The sequence below is a fragment of the Rhincodon typus genome, chromosome 4 (genome assembly GCF_021869965.1).
Source record: "Rhincodon typus isolate 14 chromosome 4, sRhiTyp1.1, whole genome shotgun sequence".
Lineage (NCBI taxonomy): Eukaryota > Metazoa > Chordata > Chondrichthyes > Orectolobiformes > Rhincodontidae > Rhincodon > Rhincodon typus.
Window position 1 is genome coordinate 102,234,634 of NC_063335.1, and position 23,220 is coordinate 102,257,853.

Here is a 23,220-nt window from a genome sequence, read left to right on the forward strand (position 1 = left end):
AAAAGTTCGGCACAACATCGTGGGCCGAAGGGCCTGTACTGTGCTGTATTGTTCTGTTCTATGTTCTATGTTCTATGAGCATAACTCCCTGATCTGCTGGAGATGATACCACATGTCCCTTTTGAGCCCAAACCACAAGCACAGTGGTACAAAATGTCTAAATTTATAGAGTTAGATTAGGGTCGGTGATGGGAGGCGATAGAGAGCACTGTGTAACAAGGAAGAGCAAGGCAGACCACATACAATTGTATGTGTAGTTTCCTAGTGGCCTTTGAAGCTGCAGCAAATCATGCAAATCAGACATAGATCAAATTCTGTGGCTTTTGTTCATTTAATGACACCATGCTGTAATTAATGACAATATTCTGATCCTACATTACCACAGTGACTAGACTTCACCTGTATTTAGTCAGCTGAATAGTGCTTTGAGATGACCGGTGTTGTGAAAGACACTCAATAAACATAAGTCTTTTGTAAAAAATATCCATGTAAATTGTTTCATCGATTGTGAAGAGTTTCAGTAATAGTACTGTAAGTATTTTGTCATCTTGCTGTCATTGGCTCGTGTTAATGAAATATATAGAACAGCTACAGGTGACATCTTCATAGTTAGCTGTAAGGTACATGATCAGAAACCTTTGATATCTGTATATTATATTCTGAGTCTTCCTCAGTGAGGAAAAAATGATGATTTCAAGAAAGAAAGAACAACAAAGGGTGTTAGCTCACTTGATTTGGTTTTATAACTCCGAATTCAGAACTGATCTGCTCAGATAAAACTGACACACGTTGGATGTGAAATGACAAGCAAGTCCAATGGACTCAGACAAGTCAGACAACTTAGTCAACACGTGCCTTGTGTGTCGATTCATGTTATAGTGTTGCAACTGCTTGCAAATGTATATTTACATTACTGAAAGTGCTTGGGTTTTTGCTTGTGTGTCACCAAATAAGTACTCAGAAGAAGAAAGTCTATCTCACATTTTATGCCATTGTTCCTCATTGGAAATTAGCAGATCACTGTCAGGGGATTGCTGTTGTTTCTCAAATCACGACAAGAATATTTCTCACATTAACAGCTACTTAGCTTAAACAGAATGTGGCACTGAGCTGCATAAGGAGAGATGACTTTGTTGAAAGAGGCATGTTCTTGAAGAATCATAGAGATACTGAGACAAGAATTTAGGGAAGGAATTCTGGAACTTAGAACCCAGGCTGTGGAAAACATGACTAGTGAAGAAAATAAGAACTGATGTGAAGGCACTTTGATGTCACAATCTCGTCATTAGTTTTATTATTAGCTTTATAAATTTTATTGTTATCACACCTGTTGATTGTCTTTTCATAACATTAGTGTATAATTCACGCGTAGTACTTGTGCCATTCATTTTTTTGCTTTGTATTTTGCATTTGTGGCCTATTACCAAATAACCACTCCCTCCTCCACTGACACTCAGTAGCAGTAGTGTGTACTATCTACAAGATGCACTGCAGAAATTCACTAGAGATCCTCAGACAGTACCTTCCAAACCCATGACCACTTCCATCTCGAGGGACAAGGACAACAGATATCCGGGACAGCACCACCTTCAAGTTCCCCTCCAAGCCACTCACCAGCCTGACATGGAAATATATCGCCTTTCCTTCACTGTCACTGGGTCAAAATTTAGGAATTCCCTCTTTGATGGCACAGTGGGTCAACCCACAGCTGGTGGACTGCAGCAGTTCAAGAAGGCAGTTCACCATCACCTTCTCAAGGGCAACTAGGGACGGGCAACAAATGCTGGCCATCCAGCGATGGCCACATCCCACAAATGAATAAATAAAAAAAAATCTATATTGTCATAACCACAATTATGGATATGAGCACTTTTTTTTGACACATAAACCCTTCTCAATCTCCTAAATGTTCTGGAAAGGTAATTGTGAACCATTGAAAAAACACCTACAGTGTAAGTAAGAAGTAGTGAGCCAGCCTGCCTACCTCTGCCCCCAGACTAATGTGGAATAAGTGGTGGACAATGGTGTAGACTGCTTACCCTCCCAATGGGTCGAGAAGGCCCTTAAACAGTTAATGCCCATGTTAGAGCCCAAGTTACTGTTGTGGGTATTTAAGCACTGGCAAAGAGGACCATGTCAAGAATCAAGCCTAACAATCTTCACCGTGTGGGTTGGTGGCAGAAAAGGGAGGATGTAATGCTGCATTAATGGATCCGTCCTCCCTGCTGAAATTTTCCTGAACACTCCACCAGTACATCGGAAGAGCACTTCCTGCAGTTCTCCTGCAAACCACAATCTTGGAACTTTATTATTGTTCCTTTATTTTCATTGGATTGAAATCCTAGAAGTCCTTCCCAAAGAGCACAGCAGGTCCATCTACAATGCAACCCCCACCAACCGACCCCTTCAAATGAAGCACAGCGGATCAATAAGGTGGCTCGCCACTGCCTTCTTCAGCCAATTAGTGTTGACCAATGAGTGCTGACTCGAGCCAATAATATTCACATCCTCGTGAATGAATTAAAGAAAGGAATTACCACATGTCACCTGATTTGTGCTGATTCTGTTGATTCTGACCTTTGCTACTTCAACTTTGTACTTAAACCTGCTTTGTCATACCCTCATTGATTCTGCTGACTATGGGATCTGAGTGTTGGCATCCGTATTGCTGGCTTGAGGCTGCTTTATCTGCTGTCCCAATTTTAAATCTGCTGCATCGTCATCTGAATCTTACTGAAGAATAACTAAGAAGTAGGACCAGTTGTTATTTTAAGTCTGAGATAGATACATTTTGTTAACCAAAGGTATCAAGGGGTATTGGCCAAAGACAGGTATATGAAGTTAGGGTACAGACCAGGCATGAACAGGCTCAAGGGGCTGAATGTCCTCCTCCTGTTCCTATGTTCCTAACTCATTCCTCAGTCAGTGTGTTCTGTAGGTATTCATATTCCAATGTACAAAATTCTGGTTACAGCTCTCTCGTACAGTTCTTTATTTTTTCTTTTCTTTGAGCCTCAATATCAGCTGATACATAATATTGATACATGATATAAGATGGTGGTGAGCTGCCTGATTGGATGACTGCAGTCCACATGCAGTAGGTTGATCCACGATTCCCTTCAGGGATGGAATTCCAGGATTTTGATCCAGTGACAATGAAGGTTCAGTGATATATCTCCAAGTCAAGCTGGTGAGTGGCTTGGAGCAGAATTTGCAGGTGGTGGTGTTCCCATACATCTGCTGCCCTTGTCCTTCTAGATGGACATGATCGTGGGTTTGGAAGGTGCTATCAAGGCATCTTTCATGAATTTCTGCAGTGCACATTGTAGATAGTACACACTTCTGGTGCTGAGCATTGGTGGCGGAGGGACTGGATGCTTGTGGATGTAATGTTGTCACTCACTGAGCTTTTTTGTCTTGGAAGATGTCAAGCTCCTTGAGAGTTGTTGGAGCTGCAGTCATAAGGTCTTAGACTCATACAGCCGTACAGCACGAAAACAGACACTTGGGTCAAACCAGTCAATGTCGAACACAATCCCGAACACCTGCATGCTCCTGGCCCATATCTCTCCAAACCTTTCCTATTCATGTGTCTATCTGAATACCGTTTAAATGTTGTAATTGTATCCTCATCAACTACTTCCTCAGGAAGTTCATTGCACACACGAACTACCCTCTGTAAAATAAAAAAAAATTCCCTCTCCTGTCTTTATAAAATCTCTCTCCTCTCACCTTAAAAATGTGTCCCCAGTCCAGAAATCCCCCATTCCAGTGAAAAATGTCCCAGCCAATCCAGCCTTTCTCTATAACTCGAACTTTCCACACCTGGCAACATCCTGCTATATCTTCTCTGAGCCCTCTCCAGCTTAATAATATCCTTCCTGTAACTGGGCGACCAGAATTCGACAAAGTATTCTAGAAGAGGCCTCACCAATGCCCTGTACAACCTCAACATGACTTTCCAATTCCTATACTCAAAGAAAACCGAAAGAACTGTGGATGCTGTAAATCAGGAACAAAAACAAAGTTGCTGGAAAAGCTCAGCAGGTCTGACAGCATCTGTGAAGGGTAAAACAGAGTTAACATTTCGGGTCTGGTGACCCTTCCTCAGAACTGTTCCTCAGTTCTGAGGAAGGGTCACCGGACCCAAAACGTTAACTCTGTTTTTTCCTTCACAGATGCTGCCAGACCTGCTGAGCTTTTCCAGCAACTTCTGTTTTTGTTCAGTCCTTTGAGTACAGGAACAAAGAAAGCAAGCATGCCAAATACTTTTGTTTAACCACCCTGTCTATATGTGACGTAAATTTCAAAGAATTATGTACCTGCATCTCGAGGTCCCTCTGTTCTACAACACTACCCAAGGCCCTACCATTAATTGTACAAGCCCTACCCTTGTTTGTTGCACCAAAATACAATACCTCGCATTTATCCTGATCAAACTCCATCTGCCATTTTTCAGCCCATAGACCCATTTGATCAGGATCCCTTTGTAACCTGAGAAAAACTTTCACTGTCTACCATGCCACCAAATTTGGTGTCATCCACAAACTTACTAACCATGACTTCTATATTCTCACCGAAATCATTTATATAAATGACAAACAAGTTTTGAGACAGTGTGCATTTTTATGATTTTCACCTCTGTTGACCATCTGCTTTCCGTTATGGTCTCAGAATAACTTGCCTTTTTTTGGCCTCATTATAGCATATTTCTTCAAGCAATTTCTTTGTGACTCCGTAACATGGTGTGTATTCATCTCAGTGAAAAGGATCCTCTTTCTTTTCTATCCAATTTGTAAAGGCCATATTTCGAACTTTATGTCAGCTTTAAGTTCTCGTTAATTTATTCAGAATTACATATATTTAGTCCAAGCTGTGGATTTTTAGTACACATCTACGGTGTTAAGCTGAGCATTATATCTTGATACAACGACAAAATCTGGAAGTTGCTTGGAATCTGAAATAAAGCAAGATATTTAAGGAAATGATCAGCAAACCGATCGCTATTGTTGCCGAGGCAGATAATGATACCAGTAGTGTTTAAGTGACTTGTGCAAAATGTTAGGGAGAGAGACTGATTAAAGTTTTAGCAAAGATCTGTGGCTAGGGTTGAGGATGAGGTTGTTGACTTGCTCGCCGAGCTGGCTTGTTTTCGTTCAGATGTTTCGTCACCATGCTGGGTGACATCATCAGTGAGGCCTCCGATGAAACGATGTTATTCTACTCCACTTGGAATTTATACTGTCCGGTCTGTTATGGTGAATAGTGTCATTTCCGGTTTTGTTCTGTATGGGTTTGTATAGGGGGTCCAATTCTATATGTTTGTTGATTGCATAAACCATGCCTCTAGGAATTCCCGTGCATGTCTATGTTTGATTTGGGCTACTATGGTTACCTTGTCCCAGTTAAACCGATGGCCTTCATTGTCTGAATGTACCAATATTAAGGAGAGTTCGTTGTGCCGTTTTGCTGCTAGCTGATGTTCATATATTCTGATCGCTAGTTTCCTTCCTGTCTGTCCAATGTAATGTTTGTGGCAGTTGTTGCGTGGTATTTTGTAAACCACGTTGGTTCTGCACATTGTAGGAATGGGGTCTTTAATCCTTGTGAATTTTTGTCACAGAATGGCTGTGGGCTTGTGTGCCACCATGATTCCTAGTGGTCTTAGGAGTCTTGTTGTCAGTTCCGATATGTTCTTGATGTAGGGCGGTGTGGCCAGGTTGTTAGGGTTTACTGTGTCTTCCTGTTGTTGTCTGTTTAGTGGACATCTGGGGATGAAATTGCGGTGATATCCGTTCATAGTGAAAATTTTGTATAAGTGTTCTTCCTCTTTCTTGTGCAGTTCTGGAGTGCTGCAGTCTATCATGGCCCATTTAATGCAGCTTTGTTTGTGGGTGTTGGGGTGGTTGCTGTGGAAGTTGAGGATTTGATCAATGTGGGTTGCTTTTCTGTATACTGAGTTTTGGAACTCCTCATTGGTCATGCACTCCAACTTTAATGTCCAGAAATGGAAGTTGATTGTTGTTTTCTTCTTCCCTTGTGAATTTAATCCTACAAATACGTTGTTGATGAGGTGGTGGATCTCTTCTAATTTTTTGTGTTTAATAATGACAAATGTGTCATCTACATACCGGATCCATAGTTTAGGTTCAATGAGGGGGAGGGTGGTGTGTTCTAGTCTTTGCGTGACTGCTTCTGCGATGAGTCCTGAGATGGATGACCCTACTGGTGCACCGTTGATCTGTTTGTATACTTGACCATTAAAGACAAAGTGAGTGGTGAGGCGCAGGTCTAGTAGTTTCAGTATGTTATAGACTGATTTTCAATCAGGTAAACTTCTATTGTTGCATGGAGGTTTCCATTGGTAGGAACAAAGTAACCTTGGGTGTGGGAAACATTGGTACTGGAGGCAGAAGAGGCAGTGAGTTGGTGATCAATCCTTCTCTTGGCTCACAGGCAGTATGAAAAAAAGCATTTGCCTATATCCATATTTTAATCAATTATCACACCTTCATTTATGTGACAGGTTTCCCGAGGCCTAAAACATTCGGACAGCCAGGGTTAACAAAGAAGATAGGAGCAGGAGTAGGCCATTCACCCCCCTGAGTCTGTTCTGCCATTCAATATTATCGTGGCTGATCATTGAACTCAATACCCTAATCCCTCCCCTTCCAATTACCCTTTAATCCCCTCGGCCACAACAGCTATATCCATCTCCTTGAAAACACTGTGTTTTGGCCTCAGCCACTTTCGTGGCAGTGAATTCCACAGGCTCACCACTCTCTAGGTAAAGAAATTTCTGCTCATCTCAGTACTAAAAGGTTTACCGCTTATCCTTAAATGTTATCCCACCATTGGGAATATCCAACTAACCTGTCGAGCCCTGTTTGAATTTTTAAAAGATTTCCATGATATTCCCCGCTCCCCCACCCCATCAATCTTCTAAACTCCAATAAATACAATCCTAACATACTTCATCTCTCCTAAGACACCAGTCCTGCCATCCCAGAAGTCTATTCAGTAAACCTTCGCTGCACTCCTTCTATTGCCAGAACATCCTTCCTCAGATAAGGAGACAAAACTGCGAACAAGATCTCTGGTGTTGCCTCACCAATGCCATGTATAACTGCAGCAAGATATCCTTGTTCCTGTACTCAATTTGTCATGTTCTAAAGGCCCAATATACAGTTTGTCTTCTGCCACCTGCACTTGTATGCTTACATTCAGTGACTGGTGCACAAGGACACCCAGGTCTCATTAAACATTCCCCTCTCTCAAATTACAGCCATTCAAATAATAATCTGCCTCTTATTTTTGCGACCAAAATGGATAACCTCGCATTTATCTGCATTTTACTGCATCTGCCATGCATTTGCTCACTCATTCAGCCTGTCCAAATCACACTGCGATATTCCTGCATCCTCATCAAAGCTCACTCTACCAGCCAGCTTTGTGTCATCTGCAAATTTCGAGACATCACATTTAGTTCAGTCATCTACATCATCAATATGTATTGTGAATAGCTGAGGTCCTTGTACAGATTCCTGCGATAACTCATTAGTCACTGCCTGCCATTCAGAAAAAGACTCATTAATTTCTAATTTGTTTCTGTCTGCTGACCTATTCTCTATCCATCTCAATGCGTTACCTGCAAACTCATGTTTTAATTTTATGCCTTAATGTCTTTTGTGGGACTTTGCCGAAAGCCTTCTGAAAGTCCAAATAAACCACATCCACTGGCTCTGTCTGATCAACTCTACTAGTTACATCTTTGAAGAATTTCAATAGATTTGTCAATCATCATTTTCCTTTTGTTAATCCATATTGACTATGTCTGATTCTACCACAATGGTCTAAGTGCCTCGCTGTAAGATCCTTGATCGTATTCATCTTCCTCAATACTAATTACTTCCTCAATACTCAATACTAAGGGGTGGCTTGGTGGCTCAGTGGTTAGCACTGCTGCCTCGCAGTGCCAAGGACCCAGGTTCAATTCCAGCCTCGGGTGACTGCCTGTGTGGAGTTTGCACATTCTCCCTGTGTCTGCATGGGTTTCCTCCAGGTGCTCCAGTTTCCTCCCACAGTCCAAAGATGTGCAGGGTAGGTGGATTGGTCATGCTAAATTGCCTGTAGTGTCCAGGGATGTTTAGGCTAGGTGGGTTGGACATGGGTAAATGCAGGGGTAGGAGAATAGGTCTGGTTGGGATGCTTTTCCAAAGCATGGTGTGGACTTGTTGGGCTGAATGGCCTTTCTCCACACTGTAGGATTCTTCTTTGATGATACTAATGTCAAACTCACTGTCAAATTCCCTGTTTTTCCTGTCTACCTCCCTTTTAAATAGTGGGGCTCCATGAGTTACCCTCCAATCTATAGGAGCTATTCCAGAGTATAAAGAATCTTCAAAGATGATCACCAATGAATCCACTATTTCTGGGGCCACTTCCTTAAGTACTCTGGGGATTTATCAGGCTTCAATCTCATCAATTTCTCCAACATCATTTTTCTGCTATTGCAGATTTGCTTCAGCTCCTCCATCTCACTAACCACTATATCATCATTTTTGGTACTTTTCCCATGCCCAGAGGCAAAATATGAACTTGGTTCACCAGCCATTTCTTTGTCCCCCATTATAAATTATCTTGTTTCTGAAGTAGGGGACCTATAATTGTTTTCACCAATCTTTTTCTCTTTAGATGCCAATAAAATCTTTTTACAGCTGCTTCTTCACAAGTTTACACTCATACTCTATACTCCCCCTTGGTCCTCCTTTGCTGATTTCTAAACTGCTCCCAATTCTCAGGTTTATTCATAGAATCATAGAATCCCTACAGTGTGGAAACAGGCCATTCGTCCCAACAAGTCCACACCGGCCCTCCGAATAGCATCCCACCCAGACTCATTCCCCTACCCCTAATTTCCTGTGTCTAACCCACCTAACCTAAACATCCCTGGGCACTATGGGCAGTTTAGCATGGCCAATCCACCTACCCTGCACATCTTTGGACTGTGGGAGGAAACTGGAGCGCCCGGAGGAAACCCATGCAGACACAAGGAGAATTTGCAAACTCCACACAGACAGCTGCCCGAGGCTGGAATTGAACCCGGGTCCCTGGCGCTGAGAGGCAGCAGTGCTAACGACTAAGCCACCATGCCGCCCAAATTATTATTTTCATATTATTTTCTCTTGCCAATTTGTATCCTCTTTTATTCCATCTAATACTGTCTCTAGCTTCCCTTGTAAGCCTTGGTTTGACCACTGTTCTCTTAGGACTCTTGCACCAGACCTGAAACCTGAATACAGGCTAAGTTTGGGGCATAATAATATCTAAAAGATGTACTTGTCTCCTGAGACTGGTGCAACTGTCTAACTTCCATTAAACTCAGTGATTTTGTTGATATTTTTAAGGTTTTTTGCATCTCACATGACCCCATCACATTTATTTGTGAAATGACTGAAAACAATGGGTCTGAAATATTTTCTCTCTCTACAAATGTTGCCTGTTCAGTGGAGTATTTCCAACACTTTCTGTTATAATAACTTGGTACTTGTATGTCAGACTTCAATTTTCTGCATGCCTGATTTCTACATCCTTTGAATGAAATCCTGAATTCCCATCCACTTTCACTCTCATGGCTTCACGTCCTCCTTCCCTGATCAAACATAGGAAGCACACAGCAAACAGCAAGTTTTCTGAAATCTTTTCCAATATGATTCAGATAAATTGCCCTTTATCTTGATATTCACATACTTGCTTAGTCTCAGTAGTTGATTTCAGCATTTAATGTGCTAACAAGGGTGCAAAGCCTGATTTACAGAACATATCATTACTTTAATTTCTACATCTATTATTGTGAAGCATCTGATTTCAGATTTGTGGAGGCATATTATTGTTTTTATGTAACATTTTGTTTCATTTTCAACCATGAGAGATCCCTGTTTTCCTGTTCTGAGAGAATTCTTAAGGAAATTATTAATTAGCACCACAATGTGAAGTTTGTTGGCCTTATGTTTGTGGTCTAAAGCCTCAGTGACCTTTGCACAATAGTGAAGTTTAGTGGATTTCCTAGGCCTTTTAGTAAGATTCCAATGCAAGAAGTACTTAGGTGTTAATGCATTCTTGTAACCAGATCTTTTTATTGTCTACTCTAACACATTGTAGGCAGGTGTCTAGAACAGCTACTGTCTCATACCCATTTCATAATTATGACTACGACATGCCTTTGAAAGCGAATATGTGTTCTGCCTTTTTAATTATTGCACTGCATGAATTTGGGAATATAAATTTTGTTGGACAACTGCTCATATTGTGTCCCACATGCCCTAATGATATATTTCTCACACTTTTTAAACATTTGGTTGCTGAAATATATTTTTAATATGATGATTTAATATCTCTATACTAACTAGCCCAGGTAGTAATCAATAGGAATTACTCTTAGCCTGTGATACTTCCTTGTGCAGCGGAGCTTCTTCCTTTTCTTTTCTATATTCTTTGTTCCAAAATAGACCTCAACATTTGCTTCTTTCACCTCCCTTTCCAAGTTTGATTCCAGTCTGTTCAGGAAATGCCTTTGCTGGCATTGGCTGGGCAACACAGAATCTTGGACTCCTAATTGTGACTGCCAATGTTAGTTTCTTAGAATCAGATATCACAGAGTGAGCCGTTTGGTCGATCATTCCTGTGCTGCCTCTCTGAAAGCCATATTAAATTTGTTCCACTCTTCATTCCTTATCGATAGCCCTGTAAATGTTTATTTTGTTCTCTGTCCCATTTTCAGGCATGCATCCAATTGCCTCATGGCAATGACTATTCAATTTGCTTCTACCAGCCTTTCAAATAGAATATTCCAGGTTACGATTTGTTCTTAATACCTGTGACAAATTGATCTAGTGGTCTACTTCTCTATTTTTTGTTGCAACTTTTGTTCTTATCCCATTTAAAACCCTGATCCTCCTTTTCAAATCCTTCTATAGTGTTGCTCCATATCATCTCAGAAATCTGTTCAAACCCTGTCTCAACAGATACATTCCTTCCTCTGTTTCTACTCCATTGCCAGTAATAAAACCTTCAATTACCATGAGAACAGATGATCTGGTCAACATCACCTGTGGGCCCTTGCTCTTTGGAATATAAATCAACTGGGATTGCACCGAGTTCTTGAAAGATGCTATAGAAATTCAAGTTCTTGTTTAGATCATGAGAAAAATTACAAAATCAAATTTGTTGATCTGTGTGGGGAAATGATCAATACAATATAGAGAAAGAAATACCAACCAGGGGCTTCTGGATAGTTAAGGGATCAGTTGGAAGATAAAAGAGCAGCATTTTCATAGTTTGTTTCATAACATGCCTTTGAAGGGCTTTGAGATGTTCCATGATGCAAAAGGTGATGCATGAATATAAGTTGTTGTTTTCAATTAATGGTGGAGGAATGCTTCGACATACTGGAGCTGTCTTAAAACCCTTCTTTCCTTGACCCCTCTGTCTCTACCTTAAACAATCTCTTTTAAGTTGACTCCTTCAGCTACATTGTCAATCACTCTTCATTAGTCCCACTTCCTACTCAGCCTGCACTATCCTAAAACAGTCTTTTTGAGGTGCACACTTCATGAAAATCACTATATAATGAAAATTATTTTCATACAGTAATAATGCCAGACTTGTCCTAAAAAGCATGTGTGCTTTGACATCTGCAGAGAGAAAAGTATGTAATAATTATTCACTTAACCTTAAAGAAAGAAACCATAGCAACGATCATTCTTAACATGATGAAAAAATAATTTGCTCTGTTAGTTATGATATTCACCATTGTTATTGTAACAATTGATTTAATTTGATATGCTTCTATTGAAAAAGGATCTCTATGTTATCATGAAACATTCTAATCAGAGATGTACTGTTATATGTATATTGAAATAGAATATTTTTCAATACAACTATTATTCATTTATGACTGACTGTGAATAAGAAATTACACAAATACTATGATTCATATTTCACCTCACAGAGACACAATCTTTACAATCACATTGCATCACATCAGCCATCTCTGAGTATTGCAAACCTCTTGATTGAATGAAATTCACACTGGTTTGAGCCTTACTATTGTTCGTTGAGTTTAGTGAATTAAGATATTATCTTAGCTCTTAAAAACCACCAACTTTCTTGAAAGGCCATGCCTGCCCAAATTTCAGCAATGACTGCTACAACTGGAAAAACTCAAGAAACTTCCATTGCACCCTGCATTGTGTCACTTTACCATGAACATTTTAAAAGATTTGACAATGTTCTTTTAGTAGCGCTGGTATCTTTTAAACCCTGACATTTGTCCTTCTTCTCATATCTACAAGTTGGATGCTAGTATTTTCAAATGCTTTTATTATTAGTCCCTCGCTATTAGAACTATTCTAGATTGATATTCATGGATAGGCAAGTGACCAATGATTCAGGCAGACAGTGCTACAGAATAACTTTAATATAGAAAAACATTCCACGCTTTGCAAATTTCTCTTTCCCTCCGTGTTCTCATTTGTTCTATTTAGGCTTGCAGGAAGACGTCCTTCAGCATTTTCCTGACACTTTTTTCCTGGAGGTACTGAGGAGAGGTTGATTCAAATGGGTCTTTATTCACTCGCCTTTAGAAGGTCAAGAGGGGATATAATTGCAATATATAAATTCTAATGGGCTGGGCAGACTAAATACTGGGAGGATTCTTTCCGTAGCTGAAGAGTGTGGAACCAGTGGACATAAACAGGGTAGAGCATTCAGGACTGAGATGAGGAACCATTTCTTCATTCAAAGGGTAACAAACTTGTGGATCTGTCTGCCACAGAGGCCAAGTTACTGAATATATTCAAAAAAAGATTTTTTTTTTAAGATTTTAGAGGCATCGAGGAGAGAAAATGGGAATATGGCATTGAGATGGAGGATAGGCCATGATCATATTGATTGGAGCAGGCTCGAAGAGCTGAATGGCCTATTCCTGTTCCAGAGTCCTATATTTAAATGCCTTCCACAATTATTCAACAGAAATGCAGACAGGAAATTGCAACCTTGCCATGGCAATTTTGCATCCACCGACTGATCTGCAATGTGGTCAGGAAGTTAACCCTTCAAATAAAGCCTATGAGTTTAAATAATAGCCTCAAACGATCACAAAAAATTCAGGGGGTTGGACACATAATCACCACCTGCTCATCAATTCTTGCCTATTGCCTTACACTCGAGTATCAGTTTAAAATTAATGACGTTGTTCTTATCAATATGTTTTTTATGAATCATTTAAGTGTTGTTAAACTTAAATAAATTACATTTCTGGATTGTTATACCCTGACTGTTCAGGTCTTTTCTAGTTGATTAAAGTTTAAAGGGAAGTGTTAGAAAAATAAACTGCTTCCCCTTATTAGATTGACAAACTTTGTTAAGGATTCATATATCTCCTGGGGTTTGTGCTGCAGAAAACTGATCTTTCAGCCTGCACATTGATTTAATGATTTTTTTTTCAATTTGTCCACAGGCAGATATGCTTGATGTGAATCAGATTATCAAGGATCTAGCATTATTGGTACATGAACAGGGTGAAAACATTGGTGAGTTTTGGGTACATTTTAAACAAAACAATTGCTATTTCTTTCTTCTCATATATAATTGTATATTTTGTTCATTTCAAAGTAAGTAGCAGCTCACCCCAACTTTACAACACACTGGTTGGTTTCCGGACATAAAATTGCACAACATACATTAAGGTACTCAGTCCTTCATGACTATGTTGGTTCCTTAAAATTCGACATTCCCACTCTTTCCCACGAACCTGCAATCTTTTCCCATGGTCAAGAAAATACATTCCTGGTTAGAGCAGCTCGATGGATAAAACCTTCTTTTCATCTCCTGGCGGGTTCTTTTACCAATTTCTTTGAAAATAACACATGGGAAAGTGTACGATTTTACCACAGGTATTGGACTACCATCCATTCTAAATTTGCCTGATTTTCACCTCATTAAATTCTGCAAAAGTTGGAAAATCTACTCCATCAGATTATCAGGCAGCTCCTGAGGGTGTAAATGATCCTCCTATTGTCTTACATCCTCAATAACACTCTATGTGTACCATTCCCAAAGATCATCATTGATTCAAGGGAAAAAAACAACCAACACCTTACAGCAACCAGAGAAGGCTGTTATCCACGTATTGAGGAATCATTAAATTAAAACAAAAATCTAAAATGTATGCTTGGAAGGGAGTTGGATTTCAGTTTGCATTAAAATGGATTCTGTTTCTGGATCATGTTTCCTGTTTACTAACTTCTGATGTAATTTCTTGAGAATCAACTCCTTGATTACCTATCTCTCCCTTGTAAAACTTGTATTGAGATTAAAACACTAAACATGTAAAATTGGGCACTTAGAGCAATGCCCAAAGGTGCATTGATTGTCTTGATTTTGGTACATTACGTTTTACAGCTAAATCACATCAATAAGATTGACTTTGAAACAAAGATGAATGTTCATTGATTAGACCATGGAAGAACAAAAAAAGACAGGCACCAGAACATATCAAATGGCAGGGAGGAATGTAATATCAAGTATTTTTCTTCTGATATAAACCTAGATTAATAGATTTTTGTCAGCAAAGGCTATCAATTCTTTGGATGTGATGAAAATGCTCTGATTAAATGGTGGGACAAACTTGAGGTACTGAATTGTTGTTGAGATGTTCACTTTCAACTTAAAGTAACACCAAAGATACAAGGTTAGCAGCATATGCTGTCCTTAAGCGATTAAGTTTTAGTTGAATGGACAAGATAAGAGCAGCTGGTTACTGTTGTTTATCTCAAGTTTAAAGGAGAGTGCTGAGGACAAAGCTGACTAATGGTGATTAATTGCACACTCGCATCTGATTTGGGTTTTTATTGTTTAAAAGCATTTTAAGTTTTGAATAAATTTATTTGCATGATTATTTTATGGAATGCAAAATTGTTTCAGCATAAATGACATGTCGGGATGCCATTAGGCATGTGATCATTTCTTGAGGGTATCCACACTTTCTGACCCAGTGTTGAGAACACACTCCGTTTCCTTAGCTCTGCTAACTCACAGAGAATATTGAATCTGAGCCTAGCGATATCAATGAAGGAACATGGCTGGCACCATTAATTCATCCCATTTTTAATTTATTGAGCAGGATAAATACAGGAGGCTGCCAATGAAATTAGATTTATTTAGAAATATAGAATTGTTGCTGTCACGAATGGGAGGGAGACTGGGCTTGCCCATTTTAGGGAAATCAACATTAGTTACTCCAAGTTCAGATATAATATTTGGGTTAGCTGCTCAACTATATACTCCCCTAAAAAGAATGCTTTTGGATCTCCTATTGGAGATATAGTGGAAAGAAATTCAACTCACGCTGTCATATTTGAGTTGGAAACATGTTTGGCCAGGAATTGGAATAAAGGATGGGTCAAGTTATTTACCACAAACTCCTTATCTGGTGGAGTGGCCTGCCTGCATTTCTGGTAGGTTTTTCCATCCCCTAACAATGGTCTCCTCTCTCCCTTGTTTATTTTGCTAATGATCTTAAATATATGCCCCAGTTACTGGGACTTTGATGTTTTGAACAACTTCTGCTCTAAAGCATCTCACTTTTTCTAAGTCATAGACATGGAGGTGGACAACTGAATGTGTCCGTGTTATGTTTGTTTGTGGAGTATGTGAAACATTCCATGTTCTGGTCCTACGTACACGCTCTCACTCCCACTCACACTCGCATTCTCACTCTCACCACCGCACACCCCCACCCCCCTCCCCATGCTGATGAATGTGATTGGTGCGACGTCCAGGTCTCATCCCAAATTGGAAAAGATTAGTTAATTTGCTTCCAAACTCCATCCATCTTTCATGATCTATCCCTGACTCTTCCCTTCCTTCAAATCTCTGTTTACATTTCTGTGATATGTTGCTGGAGAATATCCACTACAAACCAACCAACTCCCACAGCTACCTCAATGTCACTTCCTCACACCCTGCCTCCTGCAAAGAGTCTGTTGTGTTCTCCCAGTTTCTCTGTCTTTGTTTCACTCACACCGATGATGTGACCCTCCACCAAGCTACCTCTGGCATGACCACCTTTCTCCTCAACAAGATTCCCCCATACTGCAGTTAACTGAATCCTCCTCAGTCGTGTCTAACCCATTTCCAGCCCTTACCCTATCCCTCCATTCCATAATAACATTGTGTTCCCCTTGTCCTCATTTTCCACCCGACCAATCTCTGCATTCAAAGGATCACTCCACCATTTCCAACACCTTCAGCAGGATGCCATTGCCAAGCACATCTTCCCTTCCCTCGGCATTCCACAGAGTCTTTTCCCATCACGATAGTCTCCATCACTCCAAAATATCCTCTTATCCACATATCATCTTCCCATGCAATTGCTGAAGTTATAACACTTGCTCATTCACCTCCTCCCTCCTTACTGTCCCAGGTCCCAAACGCACCTAGCCAGTGAAGCAATGTTTTACTTGTATTACGTTTCAAGCTAGTCTGCTGCATTCGCTGCTGAAAAAGTGGTCTCCTTTATATTGGTAAGATCAAACCCAGCCAGAGCGACTGCTTTGCTGAACACTTTTGCAGTCTCAGTAGGAATAACCACCAACCTTCCAGTTACTTGCCATTTAAACAAGATGCCTTGCTCCATTGCTAACATTTCCATTCTGGGCAAGCTACAGCATTCCAATGAAGATCAACATGAGCTGGAGTCCCTTTCGGCACTTTACAGTCTCTAGGACTCAATATTGAATTTCACTATTTCACAACATGACGTTTCCTCTATTACAGAGCTCCTTGCGCCCACACACAATCCCTGGGCATGTCTTGTTTGAGACTTTTTTATTTTGCTGTCAGCAGAGCCAGCCCATTTTCTCTTCTCACACCATTCATTTACACTAACTTTACATCTCTATCTATCTTTTACCACTATTATCACTCCCTCTGACTTTTCCTCTGGGCACCCTCAGCATCTGTTCCTTTTGCTCCTCCAGCTCCCTCTCTGTCAGCAGCATTAAAACAACCATTTCCCAGCCCCTTTCAGATCTGGAGAAGAGACATATCAGACTGAAAATGTTACCTCTGTTTGTCTGGTGCCAGACCCTGACGTGTTTTCCCCACATTTACTGTAAATAATCTTTGCATATTTGTTTGAGTGCATCTTATTTGTACTAAACTAGTCATACTATGTTGATGAAATAAAACCAGCCGGTTTCTTTTAAAAATGTTATCCCAGATTCAGTGTAAAATATATATAATTGTCTGTGAAAGGTAAAGGTAAAGTCACAGTCGTCCAACAGAATCATAGAGCTACTCGAGAGAGAGAGAGGGGCAACTGGTCACAGTTTAACCTAAGAATCATCATGACTCAGGTGAGCGAAAAGGTTAAGAAGATGAGTTCCTCACGTTAACCGCATCCAATGTGGGAATTGAACTCGTGTTGTTGGTGTTATTGTGCATCATGCACCAGCTGACCAGCCAACTGGGAATTGAGCATATCACCACACGAGTTAAATTTAAAATTTGATATGCTTAATGGAGCAGTGAGACTAGAAATGAATTGATGCATCTTTCCAAACTCGGTTATATCATTAGAAAGAATAAAACAAAAATCAGATCTTCATTTCACCTTCCTGGCTTGACAAAATGTGTCTTAATTTGTCAAGTTGCTCTTCATAATGAAAGCTTTTCATCTCTTGCATCGCCTTATTGAATTTTTTTTCTACAACTTCTTTTTCATTGTTCCATGAATGTTTAATTTACCTGATAAATTAAGGTACTGGGCAAAGAAATTCATGGGTATCAACATATCTTCACTGTTAGTCACTATCTCATTTACTAAATGACAGGTTTATTGAGATTATGATCTTCCAACTTGAGACAACATAATGGTAAATCTGTTTCAAAGGCATTGCTGATCTCATCATTTTTATACCATTTTAATCTTCAATTAACAGACAGCATTGAAGCCAACATTGAGAGTGCAGCTTCGAATGTTGTTGCAGCGAATGACCAGTTGGCAAAAGCAAATCAGCATCAAGTAAGTCTATGTTAAAATCTTCGTAAGGACATTGAGAGCTAATACATTACTGTTGAAATTGGACAGGCTGTAATTGTGCCATGAGTTTAAATTGACAAAGAGAAAGCAGCATCAAATTCTGTTGTTGCACATACGATGACAAAGGCTCCAATTTCTTTCCATCACATTCAGAAGTCTCCTCCCTTCTTGATACCTGCCATTGCGATTTTTGACAGGGATTGTAACTTGATACTCAATCTATTTGGCCACATTATGAACACACCTTCAAACACATCCAGTCTTGGATAGGCTTTGGACCCTGGAGCTTCTGGTTTAGTAACCCACTGCAGCACACAATCTCCTTAATATCACGACATTTCTCAAATTTAAAAGAAATCTTGTGACATCTGTCTTCCCATTTCCATGTTCTTTCTTGTTTCGTGTATGCTATGTTCCCTTAGTTTAACATTGACCGTCATAAATTTTTTTCTTATGTTTGCAAGTAAGTGATCGGAATTAATTGAAAGACCTAATTGGAGTCAGTGTTACCAGAATTTTTTCTTCCATTTTCTTTCCTGTTGTCATTGCTCATGGTTCTAATCATTCTATCAGAAATATATAGATGACTTTTAAAGTAATTGTTTTGCAAATAGTTGGTGTGAAATGAAAAGCTTTTTGTGGACATTGTGGGAAGATAGGGAAGAAATTGTGGGGCCCCTAGCAGATATATTTGAATCATCTATGATCAAGGGTGAGGTGCCGGAGGGTGGCTAACGTTGTGCCTTTATTCAAGAAACACTGTCAGGAGAAGCCTGGGAACTGTAGACCTGTAAATCTGACATTGGTGGTGGGTATGTCATTGGAGGTGATTCTGAAAGATAGGATTTACATGCATTTGGAGAGGCAAGGACTGATTAAGGATAGTTAGCATGGCTTTGTGTGAGGGAAATTTTGTCTCAAACTTGATTGAGTCTTTTGAGGAGGTAACCAAAAAGATTAATGAGAGCAGCTGGTGGTCGACATTGTTTACATGGACTTTAGTAAAGCCTTTGACAAAGTTCCGCATTAGTAAAGTTAGATCACATCGTATTCAGGGAAACCTTGCCAAATGGATACAAATTTCCTTGATGGTAGGAGACAGAGGGTGGTGGTGGAGGGTTGTTTTTCCAGACTGGAGACCTGTGACCAGTGGTATTCCACAGGGATCAGTATTGCGTACCCTTCAGTTTGTCATTTATATAAATGATTCGGATGAGAATTTAGGACCCATGGTTAGTACATTTGTGGATTATGCCCAAGCTGGTGATATAGTGCACAGTGAAGAAGGTTATCTGAGATTACAAAAGACATCCTGCTCAATTGAGTCAATGGGCTGAGAAGGGCAACTGGAGTTTATTTTGGGTAAATGTGAGGTACTATATTTTGGTAAGACAAACCAGGGCAGGACTTATACAATTAATGGTAGGGCCCTGGATAATGTTGTAGATCAGAGAGACCTAAGGGTTCAGGTACATAATTCTTTGAAGTTTACTTCACAGCTAGACAGGATAGTTAAGAAGGTGTTTAGCACTCTCACCTTCATTGCTCAGATCATTGAGTAGAGGAGTTAGGATGTCATGTTGAGGTACAGAATGTTGGCAAGGCCTCTTCAGGAGTACTGTGTACAGTTCTGATTGCCCTTTTATAGGAAGGATATTATTAAGTTGGAAAGGGTTTAGAAAAGATTTACCAGGATGTTGCTGGTAATGGAAAGTTTGAGTTATGAGGAAAGGCTGGATGGGCTGAGACTTTTTTCACTGGAGCATAGTAGGTTGAGGGCTGACCTTGTAGAGGGTTATAAAATCACAAGTGGCAAATATAAGGTGAATGATAAGAGTCTTTTCCCTAGGGCGGGGGAGTTCAAAGCTGGGGGCATATTTTTAAGGTGAGGAAAAAAATTTAAAAAGGATATGGGGTAACATTTTTTACAATTTCATATGTGAAATGATCTGCCAGAGGAAATGATGGATGCAGGTACGGTTGCAACAATTGGATAAGTACATGAATAGTAAAGGATTGGAGGAACATGGGCCAAACACAGACAAGTGTGAGTAGTTTGTTTGGGAACATGGTCGAAGTGGACTAGATGGACCGAAGGGTCTGTTTCTATGCTGTATGACTGTATGGCTCTATAAGACCCTGGATTTAGTTGTTATGTGTGTTCTTTTTCAAATATGCATTCCAATATTCTGTATGTTTTGACAATAGCAGCAATATGTGCTACAATGGAAAAGTACTGCTGAAGAAATAGAAAATGCCTTTTTGATATTTGTACATTTGTCATTCTCCATCTTTATGACATAGTAGTCAAAGTCATACTATACGCGAATTAAGAAAGATTATACCAATCAAAAATCTTCCTTTTTTTATGTTTGGTGCACGAGGACATTAGAGGACTAGTTTGCAACCTTCCTATAAGGAAATCATTAATACACAGGATTCAGTGTCAAGCGACAATGGGCCTAAAACTGGACCTTGTAAATTGACCCAGAGCTGAAGAAATCGGGCCTGACAGAAAATTGTTCAAACTAAATTAAGTAGCAGCTATTTGCTACAGGATAGAACAGTAGAAACCAAGATCAAAGATGTCACAAAGGTTCTGGGGAATCAGTTGCAACCAGCCTTGGGGTTGTCTGTTGGAGAAGTATCGATCAGACTTTCAAGCACCTTGACTTCCAGATAGCATCTGAGGATGTGTCTTTACGCCTCTCTGGCATAGCAACAATGGAGAATGTTGGTGCGACCCCATTGGATGCTTTGGCCCTGCTTATGACCTCATTGGCCAAAGGGCACAGAACATTCAAGAGGTCCGGAGAGCGGGCAATGAAAAACACATACCTGGCAGACCCCTTCAGCGAAAACTTCAGCAAGACTCGTGGCTGAAGATCCAGGGGAAGACTCGATCTGACCTGGGCGACCCACCTTCATGGAACAGAGCCAGCCCTACATCAGAGAGGAAGGAGCTTCCACCAACCCAGCTCAAATATGTAGCAGGTAATATCTTTACTCAAACGGAGAGAGTTAGACAGAGAGCAAATATTGTGGGAATTTGGAAAATGCTCACATGGTGTTTTTAGTAAGGAATATTTTGTAAATAAAATAGGGTTGAAGCACAAACCAAATTCTGTGTGCCTTTGTCCAACAAGCGGCTGAGTAAAGTGTTTTTAATACATAAACTGGTCAAAGTGTCCAAGTCACAGGCAACAATTCCCTCTCGGCTGAAATATTTAACATTCTTTGCCAAAACTCAACAGCAACTTGCTTTTATATAGCACATTTATCAAAACTTCAAAAGATACCGTGCAGGAGCAGATAAAATTTAGCACTGAGCCTCACCAGAAGACAGATGACCAAAATAGTACACAGAGATGTAAAGCAGGAACGAGAGGTAGAGAAAGGCAGTCAGGTTTAGAGAGACTTCCAAGGTTTGAGATCTAGGTGTCTGAAGGCACAATTGCCATTGGTTACAGGAGGGATCTCCTTCTCAACCTCTCCCTTTGCCTGAAACATGGCGAACCTTGGGTAAAATCACCACCAGTCTCGAATGGGAGAGCAGCCCTGTGATCCAAGTAGGCCTATGGAGACTTCACCTTTTTTATTTTTTTTCAGGGGGAGTCAGTTAGCTAAGTTGGCTGGATAGCTGGTTTGCAATACAGAGTGACACCAGCGGTGTGAATTCAATTCCTGCATTGGCTGAGGCTACCATAAAGGACTCTCCATCTCAATCTCTCCCCTTGCCAGAGGCATAGTGACCTTCAGGTTAAATCATCACCAGATGTCACTGTCTCGAATGAGAACACAGCCCTATGATCTGGTAACACTGTGGTAACAAGATCTGGACAATATCCAGGCTTGGGCTGACAAGTAGCAAGTGACATTTGTGCCATTGATGTGACATTGATGTTAAGGCCATCACCAATAAGAGACAATCTAACCACCACCCCTTGACATTCAGTGGTGTTACCATCACTGAATCCCCTACTGTCAACATCCTCGGGGTTATCATTGACCAGAACTCAACTGGACTCACCACAAAAACACAGTGACTACAAGAGCAGGTCAGAAGCTAGGAATACTGCAGCGAGTAACTCGCCTCCTGACTCCTCAAAGCCTGTCCACCATCTACAATGCACAAGTCAGGAGTGTGATGGAATATTCCCCACTTGCTTGGATGAGTGTAGCACCAACAACACTCAAGAAGCTTGACACCATCCATGATAAAGCAACCTGCTTGATTGGCATTAAATCCACAAGCACCTACTCACTCCACCGATGCTCAGTAGCAGCAGTGTGTACGATCCACAAGATGCACTGCAGAAATTCACCAAAGATCCTTGGACACCACCTTCCAAACCCACAACGACTTCCAACTAGAAGGACAAGGGCAGCAGACATATGGGAACACCATCACCTTCACGTTCCTCTCCAAACCACTCACGATTCTGACTTGGAAATATATCGCTGTTCCTTCACTGTCACTGGGTCAAAACCCTGGAATTCCCTTGCTATTAGCATTGTGGGTCAACCTATAGCAGGTGAACTGCAGCGGTTCAAGAAGGCGTTCCACAAATGAATAGGGAAAAAAAAAATACCTTTTTTAGTTTAGTCCCAGGGATTTTCATATCATCTGCTCAATTAGTCATCTTTCATATCTTTAATGTCAATTTTATTGAGGACATTTAATTACCACCACACTTGGCTATTAAACTGGTTCCTTAACTTGAGTTGCTGCCAGTCTTTTATCCCTTTGAAATGTGTGCATTATACACCATTGTACATGAGATGAGTAAACCATTTGTTATATTATCAGGTAGGCTGTGATCATGAAAGTTGCCTCCATAGGTCCATTTTTTGCTAGCTTATTTTTTATATCATCAAAATTTATCCACTGCAATTCAAAAGGTCTAAGCAATTTTTAATGTGTAAATTAAGCTCCCTGTAGTGTACTTCACAGATCTGTTGAGTGCGTGCAAACCACTTATTTCTTTTTTGCATGGCATATGATTAATAAAACGATGTATTTGAAGACATTAAGATTAAGGATTTTGCACTTCAGTGCTCCTTCCAGGCCCTGGTTTACTGATCATTAAGGTTAAAGCATATAAAAATTGTAT

General features: G+C 40.3%; 1 protein-coding gene across 8 annotated transcripts in view; it reads left to right on the forward strand.

Moving 5' to 3' along the window:
• The window catches only part of tsnare1 (T-SNARE Domain Containing 1), a 716,417-nt gene that overhangs the window by 531,747 nt on the left and 161,450 nt on the right, over positions 1-23,220 (forward strand). For 6 of the 8 annotated variants that reach the window (XM_048595867.1, XM_048595875.1, XM_048595869.1 and 3 more), the window contains one exon: positions 13,520-13,592. In XM_048595867.1, coding sequence (XP_048451824.1) covers positions 13,520-13,592 — 73 coding nt within the window. Of the gene's footprint in view, positions 1-13,519; positions 13,593-18,005; positions 18,089-23,220 lie in introns of all 8 variants that reach the window. The other 2 variants (XM_048595873.1, XM_048595874.1) reach the window with 1 other exon arrangement.